We start from the raw sequence: 12974 nt of genomic DNA, 5'->3' as shown, positions 1-12974 counted from the left end.
AAAAGTCTGGCGACTCGGCTGGTGGATTTCATTGGATCAATCCATCAAGAGTCATTCGATTCATATTTATTGTGCACCTGCTCTATGTTGAGCTTTATTCTAAATATGGGGTGTACTGCAGTGAACAATCAAGAATCACTTGCTGGGCTTCCCTGCTGGCGCAGTGGTTGAGAGTCTGCCTGCCAATGCAGGGGACACGGGTTCGAGCCCTGGTCTGGGAAGATCCCACATGCTGCGGAGCAACTAGGCCCGTGAGCCACAACTGCTGAGCCTGCGCGTCTGGAGCCTGTGCTCCCAACGGGAGAGGCCGCGATGGTGAGAGGCCCACGCACTGCGATGAAGAGTGGCCCCCGCTTGCCACAACTAGAGAAAGCCCTCACACAGAAACGAAGACACAACACAGCCAAAAATAAATAAATAAATAAATTAAAAAAAAAAAAAAAGAATCACTTGCTCATGGAACTCCCTGGCGGTCCAGTGGTTAGGACTTGGCACTTTCACTGCCGGGGCCCGGGTTCGATCCCTGGTCAGGGAACTAAGATCCCGCAAGCCATGAGGCACAGCCAAAAAATAAATAAAATAAAATAAAATAAAATACTAAAAAAAAGGAATCACTTGCTCATGAAGACACACACAACGTGCTGCATACGGGCAGCTGGGGGAGAGGGAGGCCAGTGGGACAAGGAAGTGGAGACCCAGATCCTCCCTTTCCACACACCTCTTTATTGGATGAAAAGGAGGAGGGCAGATGCAAAAAAGCAAAACAAAACAAACCTCGGCCACCTTTAGAATTTTAAAGCAAATACGTTTTAAATTGTTAAGGCAAACATGTCGGTTTTACTTAAATCTTCTTTTCTGGGTAGTTTTGAGTAAACAGCAAGTACCTAAATCAATACAAGGATAATGAAATAGCATTCCCCAAAAAAGTATTCTCATTTTGAAGTCTGAATAACAAAACAGTTTAGAATAATGTTAAAGCGCTGTGGTAATTAATACCAAGACAGGTATAGAAAGAACCCGAGCATGGGACTTCCCGGGTGGCGCAGTGGTTAAGAATCCGCCTGCCAATGCAGGGGACACAGGTTCGAGCCCTGGTCCAGGAAGATCCCACGTGCCGCGGAGCAGCTGGGCCTGTGCGCCACAACTACTGAGGCTGCATGCTGCAACTACTGAAGCCCACGTGCCTAGAGCCTGTGCTCTGCAACAAGAGAAACCACCGCAATGAGAAGCCTGTGCACCGCAACAAAGAGTAGCCCCTGCTCGCCGCAACTAGAGAAAGCCCGCACGCAGCAACAAAGACCCAACACAGCCAAAAATAAATAAATTAAATAAATTAAAAAAAAAAAAAAAAGAACCCGAGCATGACTTCTTACTTAACCTGTGATATCCTGTGGCTTATCCTTATTCCTCTCACTACCTGTTTACTAATGACTAACAAGAAGTAACAAGGAATTGACTTTTCTGGCCTAAGAAGGAGATCAAAGAGGTAAATTCTGAGATGTACAGAGAAACAGGGAGAAACTTTCATCCTCACAAAAATGAAGATGCTTGAAAAGGTTGCCATAAATCATCTCTCAGGTCCCTCTATCAAAAAACCTCACCAGGGGCTTCCCTGGCGGTCCAGTGGTTAAGACTCCACGCTTCCACTGCAAGGGGGCACAGGTTTGATCCCTGATCGGGGAGCAAAGATCCCGCAGGCCGCCCGGCATGGCCATAAATAAATAAATAAATTTTTTTAAATTAAAAATCCTCACTGTTCTCCCTTTTAAGATTCCTTCTCTAGAATTGTTTCTGACCCCTACAGAGGGATTAAGAGACTTGAAAGAGGCCTCACTCCGGGGTGACTCCGGGGTCACCTTCCTAAGGCCTGCTTTCTCTTCCCCCCCCCTCCATCCCCGGACCCCTTCTCAGCCCAGGGTTTCTCCCTACGAGGCCTCAGAGCTGGAGGACCTTCCAGTCATTTCGATTTCACACACCACTAAAATTCACAAAACAAATTTGGGACTGGTAAGTGGTTGCTACCTTTATATTTTGCCAAGAGAGGACGTGAGAAAAAAAAAAAAGCAAATAGTAAAATGTGTGCAAGTGTGTGTGCACACATACAACCTATTATCACTGTGATTTTAATTTAAAGGACCATCTGAACACCAAAAAATATAAGAACGACAATCTCAGAATGAAAGCAAGTCCTTCCCAAAATGGAGAATTGGCAGCTTTACACCAAAAACATTTGGACACAAAAACTTAAGGAAGAAATTAAGGAAAGAAGGGCTTAGGAAGTTAGGGCTTAGGGAGGGAGGGAGGGAGGAATTTTTTAAATTGCAAACGCAGAAGCACTAAATATTTTCAGTTTTACTAAATTACGTTGTATATAAGTGTTAAGTCCTTAGCACAAGTCTGTTAGCTGGGGGATCGACAGTAAAAGTTGACGAATGAAGTAGAATTTAAATTTCCGACTCGTTCCAGCGTTTCGTTTTGTTCGGAGTCGCCACCAAAACTCCATCTCCTCTCACAGGATGTGGGCGCTGCAGGAAGCACTTGGCCTGCTCACCCGGCCGCCCGGGGTCCCGAGAGGCCAGCACCGAAGGCTGGAAGGGACGGGTGAACACTGGCTCCCAGCCTGACCTGATGTGAGTCCTCCACGGGGAGGGGGCTCAGTGCCCCACGACGGTGTTCTTCACACACATCTGACCATGACCCTCAGTAAGAAACATGTTTCCACAGCAACCGAGGATGCATACGTAGCATGTATGTACAGACAGTCCCAACTTGGGATGCTCGACCCAGGATTACTTAACTTTGCGATGGTGAGAAACCAATATGCATCCAGTAGAAAACGGACTTCGGATTTTGAGGTACGATCTTTTCCTGAGCTGGCGGTACGATCCTCTCTCGTGATGCTGGTCAGCACCGCAGCAAGCTGCCGCCCCAGTGAGCCACGCGATCGCACGGGTGAACGGCCACCGTCCACACACCGACCACCGTTCTGGACCCAGATAACCATTCTGGTTTTCACTTTCACTACAGCACTCAATAAATTACACGAGACACTCCACACTTTATTGTAAGATAGGCTTTGCGTTACATGATTTTGCCCAACTGTAGGCTAATCTAAGTGTTGTGAGCACTTTTTTTTTTTTACATCTTTATTGGCGTATAATTGTTTTACAATGTCGTGTTAGTTTCTGCTGTACAACAAAGTGAATCAGCTCTATGTATACATCCCCATATGCCCTCCCTCTTGCATCTCCCTCCCACCCTCCCTATCCCACCCCTCTAGGTGGTCACAAAGCACCAAGGTGATCTCCCTGTGCTATGCGGCTGCTTCCCACTAGCTATCTATTTTACATTTGGTAGTGTATATAGGTCCGTGCCACTCTCTCACTTCGTCCGAGCTTACCCTTCCCCCTCCCTGTGTCCGCAAGTCTGAGCAGGTTTAAGGTAGCTGAGGCTAAGCTATGATGTTCAGTGGGTCAGGGGTATTTAAATACATTTTTTTAAATTAATTAATTAATTTATTTATTTATTTTTGGCTGTGTTGGGTCTTCGTTTCTGTGCGAGGGCTTTCTCTAGTTGCGGCGAGCAGGGGCCACTCTTCATCGCGGTGCGCGGACCTCTCACTATTGCGGCCTCTCTTGTCGCGGAGCACAGGCTCCAGACGCGCAGGCTCAGTAGCTGTGGCTCACGGGCCCAGTTGCTCCGCGGCATGTGGGATCTTCCCAGACCAGGGCTCGAACCCGCGTCCCCTGCATTGGCAGGCAGACTCTCAACCACTGCACCACCAGGGAAGCCCCTTAAATACATTTTTGACTCAATGAGATTTTCAACTTACGATGGATTTATTGGGCCGTAGCCCTGTGGTTAAGTCGAGGAAGATCTAGATATGTACGTGTCTGATTCCCCACATAAATTTTCACAAGACAATGTTTATTCTGACTGTAAGCAATACACTCAGATATTTCCTAGTTCAAGTGTATTCTCATTGCTGGTCACAAACACTGAATTTATTTCATGACCCACAGTTTTGAAAAAATACTTCCTTTAGGGGACTTTTCACCAAAGGGCTCTTCCCACTGTCAACTCCTCCCAAGAGGAAGCGAATAAACAAAAGATGACAAAGGCTGCGTCCGTCTGTCACGGTTTCCAGTCTGGGGGGACTTTGGGGGAAAATGGGGAAGGAGGGGAAAGGCAGAGTTGGGAGGATGGAAAGGACCAAGAGGAAAGAGAGAGCCGTCAGGCACCTGGACTCCGAACTCCTCGCTGAGGTTGGTGAAGAGATACTCGTACCCGTAGGCAGCCTTGCAGCTCAGCCACACCACGTGGTACGGGCTCCGCGTGATCCAGCTGCGAACCAGCTCCAGGATCCCACGCAGACACTCCTCCTGGGCGGGAAGGTTCAAAGGCAGTTAACGTTGTTCCGTTCTCAGGATTCCCAGATATTCACGCAAATGGGGACAATTACCATGCGATCTGTTATCCCACAAACTTCCCTCTAAGAAATGCGGGCCATGCTCCAGGGAGACGTACCCGACTAGGAATTTGGTAATATTTCGGATGGCAGAAAGTCGTGTCTAAGTACACACTCTGGATGTCTTTCACTCTGAAAACAAAAATGAAACAAGGGGTGTGACTCACCTCATGGGAAATAAAATATGGATAAAATCTAAACTCTTCGTTAGAGACAGAAAATCTAGACATCCAAATGGATGTTCCATTTGGAATTTTTTTTTATTATCAACTTTGTCAGGAAATGATTTCCATATAACAAAATAACACAGATTTTACATATGCGGTTCAGTGAATTTTGACCAATTCACGTAGCTACTACCCCGGTCAACACACGGAATGTTACCATTACCTCATTTCAAGAGGAAAAGTTTGCTTTCCTGTTACAAATGTTATTATAATCAAGTTAGACTTCTAATAGAAACAAAGGCTCATATTTGGGGGTGGGGTGGGGGGAGAACAATAAAACCTTGAGAACAGTGCAGCCTTAACATTCAGGAATCACACAAAGCCCAGTACCTGCCCCCGGAGTGCAGGGGTTCCACTCTGGCAGCTTCTCCTTTCGCCAATCTGAAGTCTCCCGTGTACAAGACAGTCCCATTGTTGCCCTGAAACAAAAACCTGAAAAGGGTACAGACCGCGGTGACTGCTAAGTCTCATGCAAACTCCTAATACAGCAAATATATACTAAATCCACAGCCCACGTTGCCTGCCAAGCACAGCCACTATGATAAGGTGATCATGGAACTTCCACAGCACTAAACCACACCAGGCACTCAGCTGCACCTCTTCCCAAAGGAGGAAAATAATAACATGATGGAGATATCGCTGAGTTTGCAAGAGATGTCCTCTGAAATACATCAGCACCTTCCACTATCTACTGAGATCACCCCTGCTCATGGAGAGAAAAATCCATGTGATGGGAAAATGCAAAGCCCGTGGAAAGACTGCTGCTGAAGACTTCCATTGTAAGAAAGCCACGTTTCGAACGTGACCGGCACCTCAGTCCCCCAGGTTCAATTTGGAAGCAAAGATTACAGGAATTGCCATCATAAGACTCCAACCTCCCTGTACAGGTTATTTTCTAGACCCTACAAGTTTATTTCTACAAATATAATACATATCTACACAAAATAAATGGGCAAAATAGATGAGCCCCCTTACATAACTGATCCTGGGCAATGACCAGCTGGTAAGAGAGTCACAACAATCTCTTCCTTCTAAAAAGAAAATAAAAGAAGAAAATAATAATCATAGAAGTTATCATTAGGACCCAGCTAAACAAAGCCCTCCTGAATACAACACACGCAACTACTTCCCAAGAACGTGGTGTGCCTTTCTCCTCATTTCCCCACTCTCCAAACCCTGGAAACAAGTGGAATCCTCATCCACAAACAAATGGTTAAACGTAGAGTTACAATGTGACACAGCAATTCCACTCTTGGGTATACATGTGAGAGACGCGAAAACTTAGGTCCACACAAAACGTGAATGTTCACCGCAGCATTATTCATACTAGCCAGAGTAGAAGCAGCCAAAATGTCTACTGGCTGATGATTGAAGCAGCAAAATATGGTCTATCCATACAATGGAATATTCTTTGGCCAAAAAAAGAAATGAAGAACTGATACATCCTACACCATGGATAAACATTGAAAGCATTATGCAAAGTGAAAGAAGTCACGAAAGACCACATACTGTATGAGTCCATTTAAATACAATGTCCAGAATGGGCAAATCCATAGAGACTTACACTAGACTAGTAGTGGCCAGGAGCTGGGGGGAGGGAGAAACAGGGTCCCGTGTTTCTTTCTGGGCGATGAAAATATTCTGAAATTGATTGTGGCAATGGATACACAACTCTGTGAATACACTAAAAGCCATTGAATAGTGTACTTTAAGTGGGATGAATGGTACGGTATGTGAATTATGTCTCAATAAAGCTGTTGTTTAAAAAAAAAAAAAAAAGGAATTCTCTGGCAGTCAAGTGGTTAGAACTCCACGCTTCCACTGCAGGGAGCACGGGTTCGATCCCTGGTCAGGGAACTAGGTTCCTGCAAGCCGCACGGACAGTTAAAAAAAAAAAAAAAAAGTCTGATGCAGCCTGGTCCCAAGTCACCCTGCAGCACGCTGTACTGTCCCGTTAGGCGGAGCCTGATGGGCACTACAGCCTCTCGGGGCTCAGTACGTGGTGGGGCAGAGCTCTGGCTGCGTCGGCTCTCCACTCGACCATGGTAACTCCCCCTGGATGTCTGACGTCGTTCGTTCCCAAGGCCCTTTAGAAGGGGCTTTCTCGCTGGTTGGAGCTGGAGACACACAAGTCGCAGTGGGAGAGGAGAAATGGAAAGGACCAGAGTGGGGCGGCTGGACTCAGCTCACCAAGAGCCACCTGCTGCCCGGTGCCCGATTCTGAGAAAGCGTTTCACCAACACACATTACAGGCCACGGGGCACTGACAGCATGTCCCCAAAAGTGTCAGCTAACCGAGCTCAGGATGGCATTTAGGAAGGTTCAGGCCATCCCTTTCCCCTCCCTCAGGACAGTAAGTCTAGAAGTACTCCAATGCCTGATCTCCTCCAGGGAGGACATGTGAAAGGTCGGCCCCTGTCCCATCACAGTCACACCACCAAGGACACCCTTCAGAGTTAAACGTGTCCACAGAGCAGGTTCTAATCGGGCTACGGAACAAATATTAACGAGATTTGCCATAAGATAGGAAAACACCGCCTAGCCCTAGGTATAATTTGAGATAAAAATAAATAAATACAGAAAAGGTGGGTTGGTACTCCTACTTACTATTAAAAAAGATAAATGCACAACACAAAAGTATCTGCCTCTAAATTTAAGGACAAAAAAATAAATTGGATCCACTTGGACAACGTATTTTTCTTGAATACGAAAATGATTCAGAAAAAAAATCATAATATACATAAAGTTGCTGCAAAAACATTAAGCACAGTTTTATATCTTGACCATTATAATAAACTTAATAAATGTGACAATCACACTGTATGGTAATATCATTACTATCGAGCTCCTATAGTTAGCATGTGATACTAAATAGAAGCAGTTCTGACATGGTCCAGTCCTTCAGATGTAGAAAATAAATACATCACAAATTTTTTTTCCCTACAAACTCACTCATTTACTATAAATTTTATTTCTGGTTACATGAGCAATCAAATCAAGGAGAAAGATAAACAATCATTTAATGCTGAGTATAATAATAATTTTTAAAAACACAGTATTTAATATTTAGTTACCTCGCCTGATGCTTCATCGACTAAAGATATCTGGGTAGGAGTTTCAATTTCAATGGATATCTATTAAAATAAAATAAGAGGTCATGTATACATTGTATTATACATTTTCATGGTTTTTCATGGCTTTACATGCCTTTGCCATCTCAAACACAGAAAGGGAACTAAGAGACGTTACAGAGTCTCTGTGGAACAATTTCTGATTTCACCAAAACATGATAAACATGTTAAAGCTAATACAATACCTTTCCTGAGGTTGATGTGGCAATATGGATTGGATGCCTTACAAACTTACACATCCTCAGACGCAGAGATTCTACATCTATGAATTCAATTTTCCTCCCTTCACCTCCCCACATATCCTATGTGTTTAGGTTTTCTGCTGCAGAACACAGTCTGCCATCAGTCCATGGCATGTTGGCCTAATTCACAGATTTGAGCTGCTATGAAAAGGTCGGAGTGTACGTGCACATTTTACTAAAACAGCAAGGAGCACAGAGAGGCATTCAGTAAGTAGCTGATGAATAAACATAATTTCCCACCTTTTTAGCCCACTGATGTCATAAAATTTACAGTGACTGAGATTCAGGTGTGAAAATATCCTTGCATTTCTGGAATAAACACACTGTATTCATGATACACTACTTTTTAATACTGTGAGATTCAGTCAGCTATGACCTTAATTAGGACATTCACATGTGAAATGGCCTCTTGTTCCCCATTTACTATCATTATCCATTTTGCCAGTGAGGTTGAGCAGCTTATCTTTTCAGTCTCTCCTACAATAGGGATTATTTGTTCTTTGAACATTTGGCAAAATGCACCTATAAAACCATCTGGGTGTGGGGCTTTTTTGAAGAAGAGATCTTTGAAAACTGTTTTAATGTCTGTGATGCCTACTTCTTTATTCAAGTGGTCTACTTTTCTTGCCTCAATTTGGTATTTTCCTACTTTTCCAGTATTTATCCACTGTGTCTAAATTATTGAACATACTATCATATTAATTTTCAAAACAAGGCATTGCTATTATTAATAGCTATTTTCCTTTTTATCATTCTGTATTTTTATATGCATCTTTGTTTTTTTAATCGATCTTGGCAAGATTTATCTCTATTTCGTTTTGGTTTTTTTTGTTTGTTTGCTTTGGCCAAACTGTGCGGCATGTGGGATCTTAGTTCCCCAACCAGAAATCAAACCCACATCCCCTGCATTGGAAGCACGGAGTCTTAACTGCTGGACCACCAGGAAGTCCCTAAATTTATCTCTATTTCTCTAGAAACCAGCTTTGACTTTTGTTAATCTTCCCTTTTATTTTCTGTGGTAGTCTCTATATCACTAACCTGTCCTTTTCTCTCTATTATTTTCTTCTTTCACATATCCTTAGGTTTGCTTTGTTGCTCCTTTTCATTCTTCTTGAGTCAAAGACTTATTCCATTTAGCTCCAGTCTGTTTTCTAAGAAATGCATTTAATGCTCACAATTTCCCTTCAAGTACTAACTTAGCTGTGCTCCACACACTTTGACATGTCACACTTTCATTGTCCATCAGTCCTAAGTATTGTATGTTTTTCTTTACAATTTCTTCTTTAACCTAGAGTTGCTTGTGGTATGCATTTAGCTCCCATATGTACGGGATGATTTTAACTCTCCTTGTATTTCTGATTTCCGACATCATTGTATTATGGTAAAAGAACAGATCACTAGGATTTCTTGAAACTTCTTTAGTGACGTAGTACATGCTCAGCTTTGGTAAACGTTCCAAGTTTACCCAAAGATCTTTTCTCTGTTCGGTTTAAAGCTCTGTGTTTCGATTGGTTCACGTGTACTAATTATGCCATTTAAATCTTCTGTATATTCACTTACTTCCCGTCTCCTTCATTTTTCAGCTTCTGAGAGTGGTCTGCTAAGCTCTCCAGCTACCACTGTTGAGGTGCCCCTGTCTCCCTTAGATTATGAGGTGGCCTTGAACTACACCCACTCAGCTGAGCTGGAATTATCCTACAAGCCCCTTCCACATACACTTCCAGGTTAGCAGTGGCCACAAGAAACACCTGTGTGAGATTTGGAAGGCAGGAGTGAACCAGCAGCCATTTGTCAATGCTCCGAAAGGCACCAGAAGTTATAGCAGCGTGGGCACGCTGCTGATCTGCTGGCTTACCTCACTGACACGGGCAGTACGGCGGCAGCTCCGTCTTCTGTTGGGTATCTTCCCGAGCTTCTCGGAGCCCTGGGCCATGTGTGTGGAACTCAGTGACCAAGGGGATGGCCGTGTTACCAAGGCTGGGAGGAGTGGGAGGCAGACATGGGCCCCCATTTGTCCCTGTGGACTCCAGCCTGTCTCTGCTCTTCTCTCCTTCTTTTTCAGCTTTCCTTCCTGACTGCTGGCCAGATTGACCCACAGTAACTTCAGGCCTAATACCAAGGCCAAGGTCACAGCCTTGCTGTTGTGTCCCTCTGCAGAGGGATCCCACCCCAACTGACAGATCAGAGGCAAAGACTGAAGATGCCACACGTGAACCGAGAGAGTGTGAAAACACTGCGGTATGTTCGCTGTGGGACTTTCTGGGGAGAGGAGGGTAGAAACCAGGCTGGGAGGAAGTGGTCTGTGTGACCTGAGAAAATGGGAGCAGGTGGCCCTGGTTTTTATCGTGGTTACGGGGTGGCCCTGGGCTTGCATGTTTGAATTCCATGTAGGTGCCAAGGAAGGGGCAGGCTTTTTTTTTTTTTTATCAGTTTGCCCAGATGTGGGGCAAGTGGAGGTGGGAGCTGAAAGCTGCCAGCCATCAGACATCAAACACTCTTGGTGATGCTTGTTCAGACTTCTCTGCCGGCACCCCCAATTACTGACGGTTTAATTCATATCACAAACCCTAATTCTATCTACTCCTCGTGCTTCTTTCCCTGATCAAGCACTGGGTGATCAGGTGCTACTCTATCCAGTTTGACTCTACTTTGTCAATTGCATTTATGTTCATATCTTCTTGATACTATTAAAAGCTTGTTCCTCTTAATAGTAAATAACACCTTCTTTGAAACTTATGATTTTTTTTTGCCTTCAATCTCTGTATGATATAAAAGTTGCCACTCTGGCATGTTTAGCTTCTAATTGTTCATTATATTTTTTCCTTTTTATTTTTTCCCCTTCAACCTGCATTTTTCCTTTAGAGTGATTTATGTCTCTTGTAGACCAAGACTGGGGGATCATTTTTTTTTTTTCAGCCTAAACCAAGAATTTGTCTTTTGATCCAGGGTTGAAGTAAATCCACTCATATTTATAGCAATTACTGTTATAATAGAACTTTTGCCACCATCTTCGCATTTTCAATGTGCCATGCTCTTTTCTCCCCTTTACCTTCTGTTGGATAGATCCATTTTATTCTGCCAGATTCAAAATTATCCATTCTATTTTTATTCTGATTGTTATCCCTTTCTTATTATAACCCATAAATTTTGTTTATTTTTCCTAATCTATCCCATGATCTAAATAAAAGGATTTATCAATTATGTTAATGAATGTTTTATACTTTAAAGTAATAAAATGTAACTCAGCAAGACAGTCTGCGAGATTAGACAAAACTAAGAATCTAGGTCAACATGTTGAGGGACAAGAAAGAAAAATCAGCAATGATAAAATGTCAACCTCTTCCAAACTAATGAATTACAAAGGCTAAACAGCAACACTGTAATCACTGTGGGTAAATATAGCGTGGGGGAAGCAGGCTTTGAATAATGCCGATGCTTTGTTCAATACACCTCAAAAAATATTTCCCACTTGAAAAGAAGAATTAGTGTCATTCAAAAAATAAAACTTACAATTCGTTTCTCCCAAAATCTGTACCTCGGGCTTGTTAACAACAGCTCTTTAGTAACAGGCGAACAGTATAAGTAAACCTTCAAGCTGAAAACAAGAGACAAAAAAAAAAAAAAAAAGAAGCTGTTTTAGTACAATCGAGAATGAGACATCTGGGTGACTAGGAAATATGTTTCAATATATGTCAGTTGCCTCGAATAATTCAGAAACTGAGCTGGCAGGCCAACAGTCCAGTGACCACCTCAGTCCCATCGAGACTATAAAGGGACGGGGAAGAAGCAAAGGAGAGAAAATACTGTGTCCTCTGACCTCCTCAAAGGCTGGTCCTCACCATTCTCATCGTAAAGACACGTGTTTTAGACAATCAGGTATGTCTGGAGAGATACCACCAAATGGTAAACTACCTCTGCAGAAAGGGAAGTGGGACAGGAGACGTCTGCCTTTTACTTCATATAAATCTATTCTGTTTATGTTCTTAGTGGGCAGAAATCAACTTCATGACAAACTTTAAAAATTCAACACTCCAGTTTAGAGGTTAGGAATGCAGTCTACAGCGGATCATACTTTCCAGAGATGCCCACACTGACGTATGCACCCTAACCACACACCGTCTTCTTACAAAGGGGTCATGGAAATTCCCCCACTGACAGGAGGCATCTGTGTTAACCTCCCCTTGAACCCGGACAGAGCTTTGTAACTGCCTTAGCCAACAGACTGTGATGGACGTAATACAGCAGGCCTTTCGAGGCTAGATCTCCAGGCGGTATGGCTGCCGCTGGCCCTCACTTGGGACATACACTTTTTTTTTTAGTTTCCATTTAAGAAGTACTGCTATTCTGAAACCACTATGCTGAAGAGCTATTTTTTAGAGACAGAGATGCCCAAAGTGCCCCAACTGTTTGAGTCTCCCCAGCCCAGATGTCAGACATTGAATGAATGAGCCTTCAGGTAATGTCAGCCCCCATACGACACCCAGTCAGGCAGAAACCAGCCATCCCCACTGTACCGTCAGAACTCCTGACCCATAGAAACAGACAGAGAGAATACATGATTAGTGTTGTTTTAAGTCACTGAGTTTGGGGGTACTTTGTTACGCAGCAATAGATAACTAATACATAGGCTCTAAAATCAGACAGACCTGGTGGGAATCCTGGTCCTGCCACTTACTGGCTGCGTGACTTTGGGCAACTAATTTAACCCCTCTGGTTCCTCAGTTTCCTCATCTGTAAAATAGAAATAATAATAGTATCTATTCAAAAGATTATCAAGAGGCTCTAAGGAGAATGTCAGCTCCCAGAAGAGAGGGATTTTTGCCTATTTTGCTCACTACTGTATCTTCAACATCTAGTATGAATATATATTTTTAATAAATATTAGCTACCATTATCACAAACACAG

General features: G+C 43.5%; 1 protein-coding gene across 8 annotated transcripts in view; it reads right to left on the bottom strand.

The window, feature by feature from the left end:
* DCLRE1C (DNA cross-link repair 1C) overlaps positions 1–12974 on the bottom strand; it is a 129983-nt gene that overhangs the window by 13834 nt on the left and 103175 nt on the right. For 3 of the 8 annotated variants that reach the window (XM_007196432.2, XM_007196431.2, XM_007196430.2), the window contains exons 5-10: positions 11579–11663; positions 7770–7829; positions 5671–5726; positions 5026–5127; positions 4528–4600; positions 4242–4382 (exon numbers count right to left, since the gene is read on the bottom strand). In XM_007196432.2, coding sequence (XP_007196494.2) covers positions 4242–4382; positions 4528–4600; positions 5026–5127; positions 5671–5726; positions 7770–7829; positions 11579–11663 — 517 coding nt within the window. Of the gene's footprint in view, positions 1–4241; positions 4383–4527; positions 4601–5025; positions 5128–5670; positions 5727–7769; positions 7830–11578; positions 11664–12714; positions 12800–12974 lie in introns of those variants that run through there. The other 5 variants (XM_007196434.3, XM_057543758.1, XM_057543760.1 and 2 more) reach the window with 4 other exon arrangements.

The sequence above is a fragment of the Balaenoptera acutorostrata genome, chromosome 3 (genome assembly GCF_949987535.1).
Source record: "Balaenoptera acutorostrata chromosome 3, mBalAcu1.1, whole genome shotgun sequence".
Classification (NCBI taxonomy): Eukaryota; Metazoa; Chordata; class Mammalia; order Artiodactyla; family Balaenopteridae; genus Balaenoptera; species Balaenoptera acutorostrata.
Note: the sequence above shows the minus strand (reverse complement) of the source record. Positions and strands in the feature narration are given on the sequence as shown.